Source organism: Phocoena phocoena, chromosome 18 (genome assembly GCF_963924675.1).
Source record: "Phocoena phocoena chromosome 18, mPhoPho1.1, whole genome shotgun sequence".
Lineage (NCBI taxonomy): Eukaryota > Metazoa > Chordata > Mammalia > Artiodactyla > Phocoenidae > Phocoena > Phocoena phocoena.
Window position 1 is genome coordinate 16,428,081 of NC_089236.1, and position 18,699 is coordinate 16,446,779.

The 18,699-nt window shown below is 46.3% G+C and overlaps 1 protein-coding gene across 1 annotated transcript in view; it reads right to left on the bottom strand.

Annotated features, from left to right (window-relative positions):
- Window positions 1–8,108: 8,108 nt before the first annotated feature.
- The window catches only part of FAM124A (family with sequence similarity 124 member A), a 105,902-nt gene continuing 95,311 nt past the window's right edge, over window positions 8,109–18,699 (bottom strand). Inside the window, exon 4 of the mRNA XM_065895918.1 lies at window positions 8,109–8,918. Coding sequence (XP_065751990.1) covers window positions 8,109–8,918 — 810 coding nt within the window. The remainder of the gene's footprint in view (window positions 8,919–18,699) is intronic.

Here is an 18,699-nt window from a genome sequence, read left to right on the forward strand (position 1 = left end):
ACCTCTCTGGAAGCTCTAGTGCTTATCTAATCTGAGCGCAAAGGCCGGCTTAGACCCAGAATAGGGCCGTGACCAGGCAGAGTTCCTGGGGATGGTCACAGTCACACATGGTTGGGTCACAGGTCTGAGCCTGCCGCCCGGCGCCCAGCCGTGGTCCCCTCCACAGTGGCATCCAGTGCACGGTGTCCAGCTGGGGCACAGCTGGACCAGGAAAATACTGGAAGCCCGGGTTGGGCTGTGAGTTCTGACACCGACCAAAGGAGCGAAGGAGTCACTGCAGGTCTGCAGAGCCAGCTTGAGGTGAACACAGGCCCCGACTGCCATGGCCTTTCTGGCCAAGCAGAGTGGCAGAGCCACTGGCCTGGGCTGATTGACTTAACATTGGGCAGCATAGGCTCGTTTTGCAGGAAGTGGGACTAAGTCTCAGCATGCCCCCAGGGTGAGTCGTCTCCCTGCTGTGCACACCAGTTTCCTCTGTTGTGCCCGGTTGCATTTTCAGTCTTCAGACCACTTTCAAGGGCAGAGGATCTGGCAGTAGGTCTGTTCTACTCATCAGTCTGTTGTTGCTTCTGACCTCGTTGGACTCACTGACACCTTCTGCGGTCAGGAGGGGGCCTGAGCGGGTAATGGAGGGTTCTGGCCCTGGGTGCAGAGGAGGCAAGGTTAGCTTCTGGGGGTAGTGCACATTTTAGGGAGCATTTGGGAAGGTGGAACAAGTTTGGCCTAATTGAAGCCTGTAGGAGTGGGGTGAAAGTTGGCCGAGTAGCCATGGATGGATGGACCACAGTGTGGTCTGGTAGTTACGGGGTAGAAATAGCAGAAGTGCAGGATGGCTCGGCTTGGGGGCCTGGCAGATGGGGCAACAGACAGAGGGAGAGGTGCAGATGCTACACAGGCAGCAGTGAGATGGTCAGCCCTGGGCTCCAGGTGGGGTGGGCAGGCCTGGAAACCAGGAGAGAGGAGGGGAGGGGAGATGGGCGGGGAGATGGCCGAGAGGAGAAGGTTTTGTAGGCTTGAGGGATCGGGTGGGGGGCTGAGGGGCGAGGGTGTGTTTAGGGAAGGGCCGCTCAGAGCTGGGGATCTGGGGGAAGGAGCAGCATCGAGTAGTAACAAGCACCAGGGTCTGGTTTCCTCGGCAGTGGCTTGAAATGGAGGAAAGAGACAAGCCAGGGAGGTGGAGGGTGTGATGATGGAAAGATGATTTCCTATCGGGTGGAATTCTGTCCACAGAGACGACTGAGAGGTGATGGTGGAATTGCTCATTTTTAAAAAAATAAATTTATTTATTTTTATTTTTGGCTGTGTTGGGTCTCGGTTGCTGAGAATTGCTGCTTTTAAAGAGTGCATTGAAGCTAAACCTTGTCTGTCCTCTCCGCACCAGGGAGTCTGTGAAGGAGACTGGTGCCTGCCGGAGCCCGAGGGAAGAGAAAGAGCCATCAGCCTCTGTGAAACGTTGGCTGTGTTACAGGCAATATAGAGACTTTTGCGCAAATTATATAACTTAGTTCTCATAGTGACCCTCCAGGGTAGGTATTGTCGTCCATAGTTTACAGATGATGAAATTGAGGTGCAGTGAAGTGAAATAACTTGCCCTGGGTTCACAGAGTGAGCGGTAGAGTCAGAAGGGGAAGCCAGGCTTAGCTGTTGCCACAATCGAGACTCCGTATATGTAACTGTGTTAGATCCTTTAGGAGGATTATAAAATCTGCAGGTAAGGGTTTCTCTAGTGGCACAGTGGTTAAGAATCCACCTGCCAATGCAGGGGACATGGGTTCGACCCCCGGTCTGGGAAGATCCCACATGCCGCGGAGCAACTAAACCCGCATGCCACTACTGAAGCCTGCGCTCTAGAGCCCGCAAGTCACAACAAGAAAAGCCACTGCAATGAGAAGCCTGAGCACCACAGCGAAGAGTAGCCCCGCTCGCTGCAACTAGAGAAAGCCCGCATGCAGTAACAAAGACCCAGTGCAGCCAAAAATAAAATAAATAAATGTAAAAAAACACCATTCACTTTATAGCAGTACACGATATATACTCAATAAATATTTGTTAATAAATATTATTTTTAAAAAATAGAAAATCTTCAAAAAAAAAAATCTGCAGGTAAGAGGTAACAAGTCACGGTGGGAGTAGTTCGTTCGTTCCCTGAGGATGAGATGGCATCTCTCCTATTCAGTCCCAGGTCCCCTTGGCTGACATGAAGCTGTTCTGTGAGGTTTGGTTGTCAACTAATTTGACTTAGTGATCAAACTGTGCAGTACTTTGTGCATTCTGGATTTTAAAAGTTTTTGTTTCTTCATTATATCAAATTTACCAGCCTGTGAGGGGAAATTAAGACTTTATGTAGTTTTTTTATGTTGTTCAATAATATTTCTTCAAATAAATCTCTCCTATAAATTAAAAAAAAAGCTACGAATAGCCCACTGCCTGACACATAGTGGGGCTCAGTAAATTCTTGTTGAATGAATAAGTAAATCCACTCAGATCACTGAAAAAAGAGGTACAGGGAACTGAATTCCTATCAGTTTTCAGGAATCTCAGTGGAGGGTGGGCTGAGGGGATTTATAACTTACCTGGAAGGCCTTCAGAGTGCTAGAAGCCCCTGTAACCAGTGGAGGTAGTGGGGAGGGGTGTTAGACAATTGGAGTTGACTTTGGGACTGCAGAAGGTGGATGAGGGTGCAGGGGGGCTCCAGTCGATGTGGGCTTTCTATCCACAAGGCTAGAACCGTGGGTAGGAGCCTGCCGTCTCCCAGGAGGATGTGGGCCTCACCACTTGCCCTCTGCTTGCCGAACTTTACAGATCTGGTCTCAAGAGACTGGAGGAAGCCAGCTTCCAGGCTTTCTGCCCAGAGGCAAATTTCCCTCTTCCTACAGTATGGCTGGAGATGTCCAGGGAGGCTCATCCAAAGCGGCAGGCTGTGTCCACTCCTCCAGGTCTTGTAAATTCCACCCTTCAAGCAGGAACGCTACCAACTTGGTCCAGAAAAACCCTACAGAGAAAATCCCTTATGAAAATGCTCTTCTGAGAAACTGATTTTACTTATTTTTATTTATTTTACTTATTTTATATTGGAGTATAGCTGATTAACAGTGTTCTGTTAGTTTCAGGTGTACGACAGAGTGATTCAGTTATACATATACACGTATCTATTCTTTTTCAAATTCTTTTCCCATTTAGGTTATTACAAAATGTTGAGCAGAGTTCCCTATGCTATACAGTAGGTTCTTGTTGGTTATCTGTTTAAAATATAGCACTGTGTACGTGTCAATCCCAAACTCCCAGTCTATCCCTCCCCTCAACCCTTTCCCCCGGTAACGGTAAGTTTGTTCTCTAAGTCTGTGAGGAGAAAGTGATTTTAGACATCTTTGCTAAGAAAAACTTGGTTTCTGTTGAGAAACAGCATTGAGGCAACTTAAATTACAATGAAATAAGACAATGTCACCAGATTCTCTAATTGTAAATGAGAACCACCACTAAGCTGCTCATGTTTCCCTTTTTGCTTTGGCTTCTAGGAAATTCATCTGCAGCAGTTTTTCTTTATGGTTCGAGTATTTCTAGACTTTTTTTCCTTAGCCCTTGCATCGTCTTATATAACTGTAATTTCAGTTGCTTCAATACCTTGTGGAAATAAAACAATTAAATGCAGAATAGTACATGGAAGTGAAGGGCCTCCCTGTGTTCATCAGGGTGGAGTCTTCTGCGAAGAAAAGGGCAGTCGTTGGCCCTCCTGGGCACGATGGCCACTAGGTGGCACCAAAGCCTTCCCACAGCCCTTCTCAGCCAGGCGATTTGGCCTGAAAGCGTTTCTGTATAAGCATTTCTGGCCATTTCTTGGACTGTGCTAACCATGTTGAGAGCTGCTCCTGTCCAGAACGAGGGTCTGGGCAAAGCTGACCTAAGGGAGTCTGGCTGGCTTCTTTCAGATGTTCAACCTATGAGATCAAATAAGGTGGGGCAGCTCTGAACCAGACTAGGCCAGCTGGGGGCTGTGCATCCTCCATGGAAGCAGCTCCATTTTCTACACCATCCAAGGCAGTGGGAGGTGGGACCCCCATCACACATGGAGAGTTTAGGGGGTGTGTTATAGGGGCACAGGGAAGGGGCTTTTCAGCACCCCCAAGTGTTCTGGTGACTTCTGTCTGACGTGAACATCACCATTAATGTTTGCCTCTGTTATTCACTAAGAGAAATTGTCATTTAAAGCCATTTTGTATCTAGGCCTCTATGCCCAAGACTAGAAAACAGCCTTCAGTAGAAGCTGGAAGAATGTAATTCTATAAAAACCTTTAAATTCAGGTTCTTGAACCTTCCTGAATCTATTTAATAATTGTGACAAAAGATGTTTCCTTTGAGAATCCGTTTTTATTCATGCCAATTTCTCATATTGTTTTCTCAAGCCTCTAATAGTATCTGATCAGTCGTGTTCCCAGAGAATTAAAGAGAAGCGGAATCCTACAGATCACGAGGGGGCATTTATGTCCAGACCGGGAACGTGGTGCAACGTGGCCCAGGGCAGGGTGGGGAAGGCGACCAACCAGCTGTTCCCACTGCTTGCCTGAAATTCAGACTTGGGATCACTGGCCAGAACTGGTCATGATAGCGTTCTGAGGGCTTGGAAGGGAGAAGCTCTCAACAGTTTATTTGCTCTTAAAAATCTCTTCTAGGAATTCTGTGCGTCTACTCAGGTGCCTCTTACCTGGTGGAATGGAGAATTCATTCATCTTCAGAAAGCCCAGTAGGGGGATAGGAAGTACCTGCATTTCTCCTGATTCACAAGGGTCTAAAGAGATCAGCCATGGGCTCAAGGGTCTTCCCAGTACAAGTAAACATTTGGCCTCACCTGGAAGGTTCTAGGTGGTGCAGCCCAGCAGGCTTCCATGTGACCGCTCCCCTGTCCTCGGGTCTCAGGGCTCAAGCGGCAGCCAGTGCTACAACCTACTTTGTACTCCACACATCAGCCGCTCGACCGTCACAAAAGTCTCTTCGGTGGCTCACCACCCTCCCCCATGGGTGACCCAAGATGATTTCAGTAGGGCTCCCTCTCCAGGTCCATTAGGGACCCCCGAGAAACATTTGATCTTTAAAGCAGATACTAGGTGGTATGTAGGGTGGGCTATGGTGGGACCGTGAGTAGTAATTTGGGGAGTCTTATGTGGAAAATAGGCAAGTAAGGGATGGGCTGTGAACTAGACCAGGGCACTTACACCCCACCCCCCCACCCCCAGGGCAACGTTAGGGGGAACTGCAAGGTCAAGGAGACGTTTTGTCCATTAAATAACAAAAAACTAGGGTTAAAGTCTAGATGTCCTCCATCACAGAGCCAAATCCAGGAGAAAAATAAATTTATGAGACAACCTCAATGTTGTTTTTAATTGAACAAATTTATTGAGCACCTACAGTATGCCAGCATCTATCACAATAATAATCCACACGAGTCAGGATCTACCAGTGGGTATCAGGAGCCCTCCTGGATGAGGACAATGCTAGCGGTAGGTCAGAAAAGGGAGCGATGCCCTCAGTAGTGTCTCTGTGACTCCTCCTCAGAGTGACTGCCGTCTGTGGGGAGGGGAGCATCTGAGTGTGGTCTGCGGTGGGCTTCTCTCCCCTCCTCCCCTTGTGTTATGGCGGGCGTCTTGCATTTTCTGCTTTTGAAGGGGTTTGCTGACATCTTTTGGGGTCACTCAGTTTGATAGACTACACTGTGCTGAGGTGCAGGGGTCGGTGAGACAGGACGGGGGCAGAGCGCATCGGAGCTGTGCTCTGAAGCATCTGTAGGGGGTGTGTGTGAATATTCTGAACTAAGGGCACTGATGAGGGTGAAGACAGGAGGAGCTGTCACCTGGCCGCGGGTCTACTCGTGGGTGCCTCGGTGACTTTTGCTATCCTGAGCTTGTCTCCTGCTCCCTGGGGCTGCGTCAGCACCCTGAGTGATTAGCGCGGTGTTCTGTATCATCGGCTGCTGTCTGTGAGTCACATTTCCGGGCAGCAGGTGGATGGGCAGCGGCCTTCTAGGCATCATCTCTGCAGAAAGAAGCCCCATGCTGCTCTGCGCCCTGTGGTTCTGTAGTCACCAGTGTGGCCCCTAGGGTGTATTTTCTTGGTCTCGGGCACCAAAGCAGCAGAGGGATGCAACCCTCTGTTCTTTATCGTTGACCGTGGCTGAGATCTCAAATCAACGTCAGTCTAGCACAGGGGTTGGCAAACTACGACCTTTGGGAGAAATCTGACCCTCCACCCGTTCTTGTAAAATAAATTTTCTTGGAACTCAGCCGCTCCCATTCATTTATATATCATAGGCTGCTTTCACACTATAATGACAGAGACTGGCTGGCAAAGCTGGAAGTATTTATTATTTAGCCCTTTAAAAAAATTTGCTCACTCCTGGTCTAGAATTACAGAAGACCATATATATATTTTTTTTTTTTTTTGCGGTACGCGGGCCTCCCACTGTTGTGGCCTCTCCCGTTGCGGAGCACAGGCTCCGGACACGCAGGCTCAGCGGCCATGGCTCACGGGCTTAGCCGCTCCGCGGCATGTGGGATCTTCCCGGACCCGGGCACGAACCCGTGTCCCCTGCATCGGCAGGCGGACTCTCAACCACTGCGCCACCAGGGAAGCCCAGAAGACCATATTTTTATTTACTTAAATCAGAGCAGAATATTGTAATTCGGAGTCCTGGAATATGCGGGATGTTCGGGGTAGGAGGTAAGGTTCTCATTACAGGGATGGCAAAGACTTGAGGCTTCAGCTCGAGTCTGATAGCTGGTAACGGCTGCCGGGAGGACTGTGTTGAAGAGGATTCGAAGCTGTGTCTGGGCTGGTGTGGGCGCTTCCAGAGAGGTGTAAACGGGGCCGTGAGTCATTCAGGCAGGGAGCACCAGAGTGGGACGTAAGCAAGGCAAGTCTATGCTCTTCCCCAAAGGTATACAGCAACTAGGGACAGCTCGGCGTTGTCCCCGACGCCAGCACTTGGCACCGTAGAGGCTGGAATTGTAAACATACCCTTACTGGAGTGGGAGAGAGGTGAGATTTAAATACTGTTCACGCTGTGGCAGAAGCAGGCAATGGCGGGAGAGGCCAAGGTCAGGTTAGAGCTCCAGCTTTAATTAAGGCTCCTATGCACGCGTACAGCAGTGTTGGTTCAGGACAGCATTCTGTGTACAGCTTCCCGCTTGGAGAAGAGGGGAGTGCATTTATTAACCTGTGCAATCAAAATGCCAGTTACAAGTGTTATGAATTATTTAAAAATGAAGAAGGGTGTGTGGTGATGCATGTTTACTGGAGAAAGCAGTGCAAAATACGGCTCCTGTCATTTACATAGATCTGTGTATGTATAGCCCTTGGATTGTGGTTTTAAAAATTGAAGCAACTTAAGGATACCCGCCCACTATGTCTAATAACCTACTATTCTGTAACTCCAAGAACGATTCTTCCTCATTGATCCAGGCAAATCTAGGTAGCGGAGTCTTCTGTAGACCCCCAGCTGTTACAGTGAATGTGTTTGAAAGATGTGTGCAAATCTAGTTTTTAGAACTCAGAATCGTATTATAAATGCACTACAATGACTCCTTTCACTGTAACAGTACCTGGAAATTCTCAGGGCCACTGCTCCCTGGTAAGGTAAACAGAGATGGAGAATCCAGTAAGGTGGAATTATGTGCACTAATCTCTCATACAAGTCACTTGGTATCTTTCTCACATTCAACGTTTTTTTGGCTTTAATTGTTTTTCCTTCCCAGCATGAAAAATTGTGAAATCAACTCCAGCTGACTAGGTTTTCTTTCCATTTCAAATAATTATATGAAGCATTTAAATAAGTGCACCAAACCATATCTCAAATGGAACTGAGTATTCAAAACATATATTTTATGCCTTAAGTTTGTTGAGAATTTATTTGCATAAAAATCCCAGTATATTTCCACTGAGCCCACCACCTTGCAGGTAACGGGTGGTGTGTCAAACGTGCTAATAATGACCCCGTGAGACAGATAATTAGATTCTGGAGGGACCTGGGGACGCGGGGCCGAGAACACGGGTGGCGTGCGGACCCCAGAGGGGCAGGGGCACCTGAGCCTGTGGGTCTGAAAGACAAGAGTGGGGTGTGTTCAGATGTAGAATTCCTCCTCCGCGTCGTTGTCCGCGCCTCCGGCCAGCACTGAGGGTGGCAGGACGCCTCTGCCAGTCTGCTGGGTGTCGGGAGCATCATAAGGGAGTTCTGGGGGTGACTCTGGGAGCCAGGAGGTGTCGGAAGCTGGGGAAGTGGTGACAGCTGTGGCCGAGGAGCTGGAAGGCCCTTTGGTGAACAGAGGGGGGGCAGCCCAGGAGGCCTCTGTGGTCACGCCGCCCCCAGAGGGCAAGGGTCCTTCTCTGGAAGCCCTGCGCTCTGACCAGAGGCTGCTGCACCTTTCGGAGGGGAGCAGTGTTTCCACGGGGCTGCAGAACCTGCTGGGTGCAGAGTACGCAGAGACCACGGACAGGTCGGAGGAGGAGAGCCGCAGCCCCGTGTCCACGTCCGTCTCCTGGGCCCCCTCTAAGTCATCGATGGAGAGGAGGTGGCCGTGCCTCCGCTCCGACGCCCTCTGTCCCGGGCCGTCTGTGTTTGCAAAGCACAGTGGTTCAGCTGAGGAGGCCGGGGAGGGGTCTCCCGTGGGCAAACAAAACAAGGACTTGCTTCTCTGGAAAGACCAGGGGAGGCTGGGAGGGCTGCCGGCTGGTCTGGCAAAGTCCTGCGGTTGCCGGGTAGGCAGGCCTGTCTGGCCGAGCCCCAGGTCTGAAGTGTCCATCGGGGGCTGCGGGCCGCTGCCAGGGGTCCGGCTCTGTGCAGCGGCACTCGGAGAAGGCGTGGACCCAGCTTTCTGCTCTGAGGCGTGGTGAGCTCTGCTGGGTTTAGGGCACTTCCTGTGTACCCTCTGTGCCTGCAGGGGGAAGAGGGCATATCACATCAGTGCAGGACTGGCGGTCACCGGGGACGGGGATTCCGCTGTTAACAGAACGTGAGACACATTTCCTGATGACTGGAAACTTCCCGCAATGTCTCGGCAATAAAGCATTACCAGAAATGTCATTCTCCAAATTCTAAAGCAAAGACAGAGGTAGCGGAGCTTGGGGGAATACAGATCAGACTTCTCAGTCTGAGCAGACATCCCCAAACCCAGGGGGAGACGCAGTCCCTTGTCACGACAGGGAACGGTACGTCTTCCAGTGCACACGCAAGGATGCTCAACAGATTAGCCACAAGCGTGAGGCCTGGCTGAGCAGGAGAGGGGAGACAAGAATTACCATTCAACGCAAGAAGGTTGCTTGAAGGGTTTATCTCCCTCCAACCAAAGCCCCACTGTTTGGAAGTACTACTGACGGCAGCGTGGAAGGATCGGGATGGGACTTGACTCCAGTGCACGTGTGAACATCAGGACACGGCCTAGGGGTGGCCTACGATTCAGGGCAGTACATCTTCAAAGAGTGCAGGGCTATCAGGAAATTGGCATTTATTTACTTGCTCTAAGGAACTCCACAATACTCCTCTATTTTGCCTTTCAGAAACTGTATGGGAAAGGGGCCGGCTGACTACTGACTAACCCCGTGGATGCCCCACAGGGCTTGGACAAGCAGTTTCACCCTTTAACACTCCGCCCTGTCCTCCTAGTCTCCCCGACCTTCCCTGCAGCTCTGCAGGAAGCTGTTTCTGTTGCACAGAACTGGGGCTTCACTTCCGATTCTCATGCCCCCCTGGGGCTGCTGCTCTCGGGTTCTCCCCCTGGTCTGGCTCACCAGGCCTGCAGGCCGAAGTCTGGATTACTTACTACCCAGATAATGGATCTGGGGACAGTGGGTCTGGCTCTGCTCTGTATAGGATTGCCTGATTTATGAATCCCTGCAATACGAAGGCTGAGTGCAACTTACTGTAAGGGGTATTTCCTGGGACCCAGCAGGCTACGAGACGTTGGCTCCTCCCTGGACAGGCAAGTCCCCCACCTCCCTGTTAGACAGGAACCTGGTTTTTTCACAGCCACCTGGGAAATTTTATTCAATGCAATATACACTTATTTGTACCTATTACGGGTAAAGGAGGAGAGACTACAATGAGAAGGACTGTCCTCAACCACATGAAACTTATATCTCATCGACAGGATCGGAGACAAAAAGAACTCGGACAAGGGCGTGTGAAGACAGGCACAACACTAGGCCGAAGAGCGGGAGGCCGTGCCTGCCCGCGGGAGCACAGGGGTCTTCAGTTGGAGGTGGCCATGGAGATGGGCGGCTGTCGTCCTAGTGGGTGGCACGCGTGGAGAGGAGGCTGTGCTGGAGAGAGAGGCCAAGACAAACGGGCTGACTGTTGGCAGGTAAGCAAGGGAGTTGCACGGAGCGGGGAGCAAGCAGCTCGGCTTGATTACAGACCAGGTGCCTGGAAAGCAGTGCTGTAGGTCAGCTTGGGGATGGAGTCTAGTATTGGTCAAGGAGACCCTGACCATGTGGGTAAGAAATCCACATACTTATCCTTCTGCTGGGGCCATGTTCACTCATTATGTTTTTTTCTATAGGACCATTCCTTTCACTGATTTCTTAGATCTTTTTTGCCTAATTCCAGATATCTCTTAATCCTATAAACAGACCGACTGACTCGTTGTTTTTCAATCAACATTAACTGAGAGTCTTTTAAGCAGAGCTCCTCAACTGGTGTGTTTAAGCTTTGCCTGGGTTATAAAGGTGTGCTGAGGACTGATCTCTGTCACCAGCAGCCTCTCGCACCACAGAAATATTATCGTTTCCTATGTGCTCTGATGTGAAAAAGGTCTGGACGACCAGGCACAGATAATTTTGAATAAGACACGATCTTAGCCCCCCACAATTAACAATACAACGGTCAAGTGTAATAAAGTGAGCCACAATGATAAAGTGAGCGGCGATATAATGGGGGCGTTTGGGGCACCAAGGGGGGAGGGGTTGATTTTACAGAGGGGGTGAGGCAGCACGGGGAGAGGGTAGAAAAAGCTTGCCTTGAAGTCATGACTGGACAAAATCTTGGAAGTGGAAGAGGGGTTTGCCAACTGGAGGGCAGTGGGCGTGGCATGGAAAGGCACACAAGGCGCAGAGGCTGGGGGCATGAACCAAAACAAGAGGCGAGCCCTGAGAAGTGGGAGGAGCCTCGTCAGAGGCGTGCTGCTGTGGGCACAAGCTCCCTCTCCCTCTATATATTCTTTTTCAGATTCTTTTCCATTTTGGTTATTACAAGATACTGAATAGAGTTCACTATGCTATACAGTAAATCCTTGTTGTTCATCTGTTTTATAGATGGTAGTGTGTATCTGCTAACCCCAAACTCCTAACTTATCCATCCCTCTTGCCTTTCCTCTTTGGTAACTGTAAGTTGTTTTCTATGACAGTGAGTCTGTTTCTGTTTTGCAGGTAAGTTCATTTGTATCATATTTTAGATTCCACTCATAAGGGATAGCATATGATATTTGTCTTTCTCTGTCTGACTTAGTACGATAATCTCTAGGTTCATCAATGTTACTGCAAATGGCATTATTTCATTCTTTTTTTATGGCTGAGTAATATTCCATTGTATATATGTACCACATCTTCTTTATCCATTCATCTATCGATGGACACTTAGGTTGCTTCCATGTCTTGGCTATTGTAAATAGTGCTGCCGTGAACATTGGGGTGGATTTATCTTTTCGAATGACGGCTTTCTCCAGATATATGCCCAGGAGTGCTGGATCATATGGTAGCTCTATTTTTAGTTTTTTAAGGAACCTCCATACTGTTTTACATAGTGGCTGCACTAATTTACATTCCTGCCCATGGTATAGGAGGGTTCCCCTTTTCTCCACACCCTCTCTAGTATTTATTATTTGTAGACTTTTTGATGATGGTTAATCTGACTGGTATTAGGTGATACCTCAGTGTAGTTTTGATTTGCATTTCTCTAATAATTAGTGATGCTGAACATCTTTTCATGTGCCTGTTGGTCATCTGTATGTCTTCCTTGGAGAAATGTCTCTTTAGGTCTTCTGCCCATTTTTTTGATTGGGTTGTTCATTCTTTTGTTATTGAGTTGTATGAGCTGTTTGTATATTTTGGAGATTAATCCCTGGTCAGTTGCATCATTTGCAAATATTTTCTCCCAGCCTGTGGGTTGTCTTTTCATTTTGTTTATGATTTCCTTTGCTGTGCAAAAGCTTATAAGTTTGATTAGGTCTCATTTGTTTACTTTTGCTTTTATTTTTATTGCCTTTGGAGACTGACCTAAGAAAACATTGGTATGATTTATGTCAGAGAACGTTTTGCCTATGTTCTCTTCTAGGTGTTTTATGGTGTCTTGTGTTATATTTAAGTCTTTAAGCCATTTTGGGTTTATTTTTTTGTATGGTGTGAGGGAGTTTACATGCAGCTTTCTCAACACCACTTGCTTTTTTTCCATTGTATATTCTTGCCTCCTTTGTCCAAGCCTAATTGATGGTAGGTGTGTGCGTTTATTTCTGGGGTTTCTATTCTGTTCCATTGATCCATATGTCTGTTTTTGTGCCAATACCATGCTGTTTTGATTACTGTAGCTTTGTAGTATTGTAAGTCTGGGAGAGTTACTGATCCTTTTCTTAATCCTTAGTCTCTAATTCTGTGTGGGGGGTGTGTGTTTGTCCCCGTGACCTGCTGTCTTCCTGCCCAACAGGCTCTGAAATTCTCAAGCTGTTCTGCTAAGGGTGGTTTAAGGAGCTGAAGGTCAAGAGCAGCAATTACGGAGACTTCTGATGGTCTAAATTATAGATTCTTAAAGAATATGATGCAAAATGTTTTTAGTACAGGTTATAATATATGGCTCTCGTAAAGATCACACTCTACAAGGCCATTCTACTTGCATTTTATGTGCATGGGGACCTCACTGAATATGGCAAGGAAGGTGCTGAGCCAAACTCGTTCCTCCTGGGGTATGACCCACTCACCAGGGCTTGCTGCTCTGTGCTCCAGTATCCCCTGAACTCCCAACCCAGCCATTCTGACTCTGTGCTGTACTGCTGGTTAGTGATCCATCTTCTCTGCAAGGCTCTGTGCTTCACGAGGGAGATCCTGCTCAGCACATACCCTGACCAGTACCCGATACACAGCAGGAACTTAAGCATGAATGAAGAGTCACAGCTTTGGGATGGGGTAAGGAGTGGCCTCAGAAGGCCCACGTGTACCTGGGAGGTGTGACAGCTGAGTGGCTGTTGAAGAGACAAACCAGTTTTCTCAGTCATTTGAGTTCGGCTAAATAAGAGAGAAAATAAGTCATGAGGCTCTTTAGAGAAGGAAGTCCTCAGGTACAGAGGCTGCTTCCAGTGGGGGGACAGTGTTTATTAATTAAGAGGTCTGTCTTATTTTTCCAAAGGGCTGAGTCCCCTGGGTGCCCCAGTAACTATGTACCACCCTGTAACTTGCATGTTCAGAGTCTTATTTGAGGGGCATGCTCTGGGTGAGCATGCTTGCAGTCAGAATCTGCCTGAAAGAGGAAGCCTCTGTGAATACTGCTCCATGAGAAGCAAAAGGCCAAGGTTCCAACTTGAGGAACTGTTTGGAGACATCTGAAGCTTTTCACTGTCAGAGACAGAGTGGTGTTAAATTAGACTCGAAGTCAGGAACAGCTAGCAGAGGACGAATCCTTGGTGGTTTAGCAGAGATTTTCATCACTGTGCTCTTATTTTTTTTTTACTGCATCGTGAAGGCAGGAGTCCAGATAAATCCTAATATCTGCTTTGAAGAGAGGTGGTAGCCAGTGTTTTTCACTGGAGGGGTGCCCACGTGCACCAGAGAGGTGGCTGCTGGGCAGGTGGGATTCCAGTTGGCACAGCATTGGCCAGTGATGATGCAGGATCCTGGGGTGGGGAGTTGGAGGAGGGTGGCTGCGGGGCTTCACAGCCCCTGCTCCCAGGGTCTGCCCAGGGCTGCTGTGCCAGTGGGATGTGCCTGCAGCAGATCTGGTGGTTTTCTCCAGCTCTGCCTGGAGGCAGAGAAGTCAGCTTCTAAAAGCAGGGTCTTGTCTGTCTAATGACAACTCACATATGCAAAGGATGGCCCTTCTTTTGGTGTCCTTCCCATGGCGATGGCTCTATTTCTGACCTTTCCTGTCTGCCTGTCTGACTTGACCAGGAACACTAGAATCTGAGAATGAACCATCAAAGATGCTTCGAGAAGCTCTTCCCCAGTGGACTTTTCCAGAGTGAAACAACACTCTAGAAAAGCCTCCTTCCTCCCCCAGCTTTCGGCTCTCAGGGCTTCCCTCTGGAGCTTCTCCAAGTGACAGCAGCAATGTACCTTGAGGATGGCTTCCTTTGCTTCTCTTTGAAGCAGTGCAGGCTCGCCGACTCACTGGAATCCAGTAGTTCCCTCTTTGCTGTTTATGGAACTTTCTCTAAGGAACACAGTAGCATTACGTCAATGACTCTGTCTAAAGGCAACCAGCCAGGGAGATCTGGTTGTGTCCCGGAAATCAGCAAAAAGCTGAAATGCAGTAAGCGACCCATAAGCTTCACACGGAACTTCGAGCCTGGGCAGTTAGCAATGGAAGGAGTAAAGAGGCCTTTTTCAAGGATCAGTGTGTCTCAACAGACACATGGACAGAATCCCTAGGAAGGGTGATTCTGTCCCTGATCCAGTAAGCCTGTGCAGTGTCTCATGGGTCGATCATTGTCAGGGCATTTTCTCTCACCCTCACACCTCCTCTTTCCAAGAAAGGTCATTTCCTCCTGTTCTGTCCTGGGCAGAAACACAACCAGTGTGGCACTGTCTGTTATGCAGTGAGCCAGCAAAAGACCTTTTAACCCAGGGACTAATAAGAATTAGGGGCAGTCTCAAGGAAATTGGGCAATGGGTTCACATGAGAAACCAGATTTTTGTTCTAAATAAAAGCATCGTATTTTGCTTCTCCTTTCACTGTCCTCTGGATTAGGTTTCATATACCCACTAAGAGTACTACCCCCAGAAAAAGCCTATGTTGTCTTCAAAAATCTTTTTAATTAAAAATTTTATTGAAATATAATTGACATATAACATATATTAGTCTCAGGGGTACAACATATTATTTGTATATATTGTGAAATGATCACAATAAGTCTAGTTAATCCATTACCACACATAGTTATGTTTTTTCTTGCAATGATAACTTTAAATCTACTCTCCCATCAACTTTCAATACACAAAACAGTATTGTTAACTATAGTCACCAAGCTGTACATTAAATCGCCGGATTTATTAATTCTATAATTGGAAGTTTGTACCTTTTGGCTTTCTTTTTTTTTTTCTTCCTGCACTTGCAGCATGTGGGATCTTAGTTCCCTGACCAGGGATCGAACCCCGGCCCGCTGCAATCGAAGTGCAGAGTCTTAACCACTGGACAGCCAGGGAAATCCTGGAAGTTTGTACCTTTTGATCACCTACCCATAACAACCACCAATCTCTTCTCTGAATCTATGAGTTAGGTTTTTTATTGTTGTTGTTTTAATTTCACATATAAGTGAGATCATATGGTATCTGTCTTTCTCTGGCTTATTTTGCATAATGCCCTCAAGGTACATCCATGTTGTCACAAATGACAGGATTCCATTCTTTTTTATAGCTGAATAATATTCTGTGTGTGTGTGTGTGTGTGTGTGTACGCACACACCACATCTTCTCCATTCATCCATAGATGGACCCTTACCTTAGGTTGCTTCCATGTCTAGACTATGGTAAATAATGCTACAGTCAACATGGAGAGTGCAAATATCTTTTCAAGTTAGTGTTTTCCTTTCCTTCAGATAAACATACAGAATTAAAACTACTGGATCATATGGTAGTTCTATTTTTATTTTTTGAGGAACCTCCACACCGCTTTCCATAGTGGCCACACCAATTTACATTCCTACCAACGGTGCACAAGGGTTCCCTTTTCTTCACATTCTCACCAAGACTTAATATTTCTTATCTGTTTGATAAAAGCCATTTTTACCAGTTATAAGGTGGTATCTAAACCACTTTGTGGTTTAGATTCTCATTTCCCTGATTATTAGTGATGTTGAATATCATTTCTTACCTGTTGGCCATCTGTGTGTATTCTGTGGAACAATGTCTATGCAGACTTTCAGCCCACTTTTTAATCAAGTTGTCTGCTTTTTTACTATTGAGTTGTATGGATTCTTTATATTTTTTTAGATATTAACCCCTTATCAGATATATGATTTGCAAATATTTTCTTCCATTTGGTAGGTGGCCTTGTCATTTTGTTGATGGTTTCTTTTGCTGTACAAAAGATTTTTAGTTTGATGTAGTCCCACTTGTTTATTTTTTGCTTCTTTTGCCTTTGGTCTTGGTGATGATAATTTCGATTTGACACCAAAAACAATCTCAAGGAGTGTACCACCTATGTTTTCTTCTAGGAGTTTTATGGTTTCAAGTCTTATGCTCAAGTCTTTCATCCATTTTGAGTTGATTTTTGTATATGGTGTAAGCTTTCTGGTAGCATCTTTAGGATTCTCTACGTATAGTATCATGTCATCTGCAAACAGTGACAGCTTTACTTCTTCTTTTCTGACTTGGTTTCTTTTTATTTCTTTTTCTTCTCTGATTGCTGTGGCTAAAACTTCCAAAACTATGTTGAATAATAGTGGTGAGAGTGGGCAACCTTGTCTTTTTCCTGATCTTAGTGGAAATGGTTTCAGTTTTTCACCATTGAGGACGATGTTGGCTGTGGGTTTGTCATATATGGCCTTTATTATGTTGAGGTAAGTTCCCTCTATGCCTACTTTCTGGAGGGTTTTTATCATAAATTGGTGTTGAATTTTGTCGAAAGCTTTTTCTGCATCTATTGAGATGATCATATGGCTTTTATCCTTCAATTTGTTAATATGGTGTATCACATTGATTGATTTGCATATATTGAAGAATCCTTACATTCCTGGGGTAAACCCCACTTGATCATGGTGTATGATCCTTTTAATGTGCTGTTGGATTCTGTTTGCTAGTATTTTGTTGAGGATTTTTGCATTTATATTCATCAGTGATATTGGCCTGTAGTTTTCTTTCTTTGTGACATCTTTGTCTGGTTTTGGTATCAGGGTGATGGTGGCCTCATAGAATGACCTTGGGAGTATTCCTTCCCCTGCAATTTTTTGGAAGAGTTTCAGAAGGGTAGTTGTTAACTCTTCTCTAAATGTTTGATAGAATTTGTCTGTGAAGCCATCTTGTCCTGGACTTTTGTTTGTTGGAAGACTTTTATCACAGTTTCAATTTCAGTACTTGTGATTGGTCTGTTCATATTTTCTATTTCTTCCTGGTTCAGTCTTGGAAGGTTGTACCCTTCTAAGAATTTGTCCATTTTATGGGCATATAGTTGCTTGTAGTAATCTCTTATGATCCTTTGTATTTCTGTGGTGTCCACTGTAACTTCTCCTTTTTCATTTCTAATTTTATTGATTGGAGCCCTCTCCCTTTTTTTCCTGATGGGTATGGCTAAAGGTTTATCAATATTGTTCATCTTCTCAAAGAAGCAGCTTTTAGTTTTATTGATCTTTGCTATTGTTTTCTTTATCTCTAATTCATTGATTTCTGCTCTGATCTTACAATTTCTTTCCTTCTACTAATTTTGGGATTTGTTTGTTCTTCTTTCTCTAGTTGCTTTAGGTTTAAGGTTAGGTTGTTAGAGATTTTTCTTATTTCTTGAGGTAAGACTGTATTGCTATAAACTCCCCTCTTAGAACTGCTTTTGCTGTGTCCCATAGGTTTTATTTTATTTTATTTTATTTTTGCGGTACACGGGCCTCTCACTGTTGTGGCCTCTCCTGTTGTGGAGCGCAGGCTCAGTGGCCATGGCTCACGGGCCCAGCTGCTCCACGGCATGTGGGATCTTCCCAGACCGGGGCACGAACCCGTGTTCCCTGCATCGGCAGGCGGACTCTCAACCACTGCACCACCAGGGAAGCCCCCATAGGTTTTGGATCATTGTGTTTTCGTTATCACTTGTCTCTAGGTATTTTCTGATTTCCTCTTTGATTTCTTCAGTGATCCACTGGTTATTTAGTAACATATTGTTTAGCCTCCACGTGTTTGTGTTTTTTGCAGTTTTTTCCCTGTAATTGATTTCTTATCTCATAGCACTGTGGTCGGAAAGGATGCTTGACATGATTTCAATTTTCTTAAATTTACTGAAGCTTGATTTCTAATCCAGGATGTGATCTATCCTGGGGAATGTTCTGTGTACAGTTGAGAAGAAAGTGTATTCTGCTGCTTTGGGATGGACTGTCCTATAAATATCAATTAAGTCCATCTGGTCTAATGTGTCATTTAAGGCTCATGTTTCCTTATTAATTTTCTGTCTGGATGATCTGTCCATTGGTACAAGTGGGGTATTAAAGTCCCCCACTATTATTGTGTTACTGTCAATTTCTCCTTTTATGGCTGTTAGCATTTCCCTTATATATTGAGGTGCTCCTATGTTGGGTGCATATATATTTACAATTGTTATATCTTCTTCTTGGACTGATCCCTTGAACATTATGTAGTGTCCTTCCTTATCTCTTGTAACAGTCTTTAAAGTCTATTTTGTCTGATATGAGTATTACTACTCCAGCTTTCTTTTGATTTCCATTTGCATGGAATATCTTTCTTCATCCCCTTACTTGGTCTGTATGTGTCCTTAGGTCTGAAGTGGGTCTCTTGTAGACAGCATATATACAGGTTTTGTTT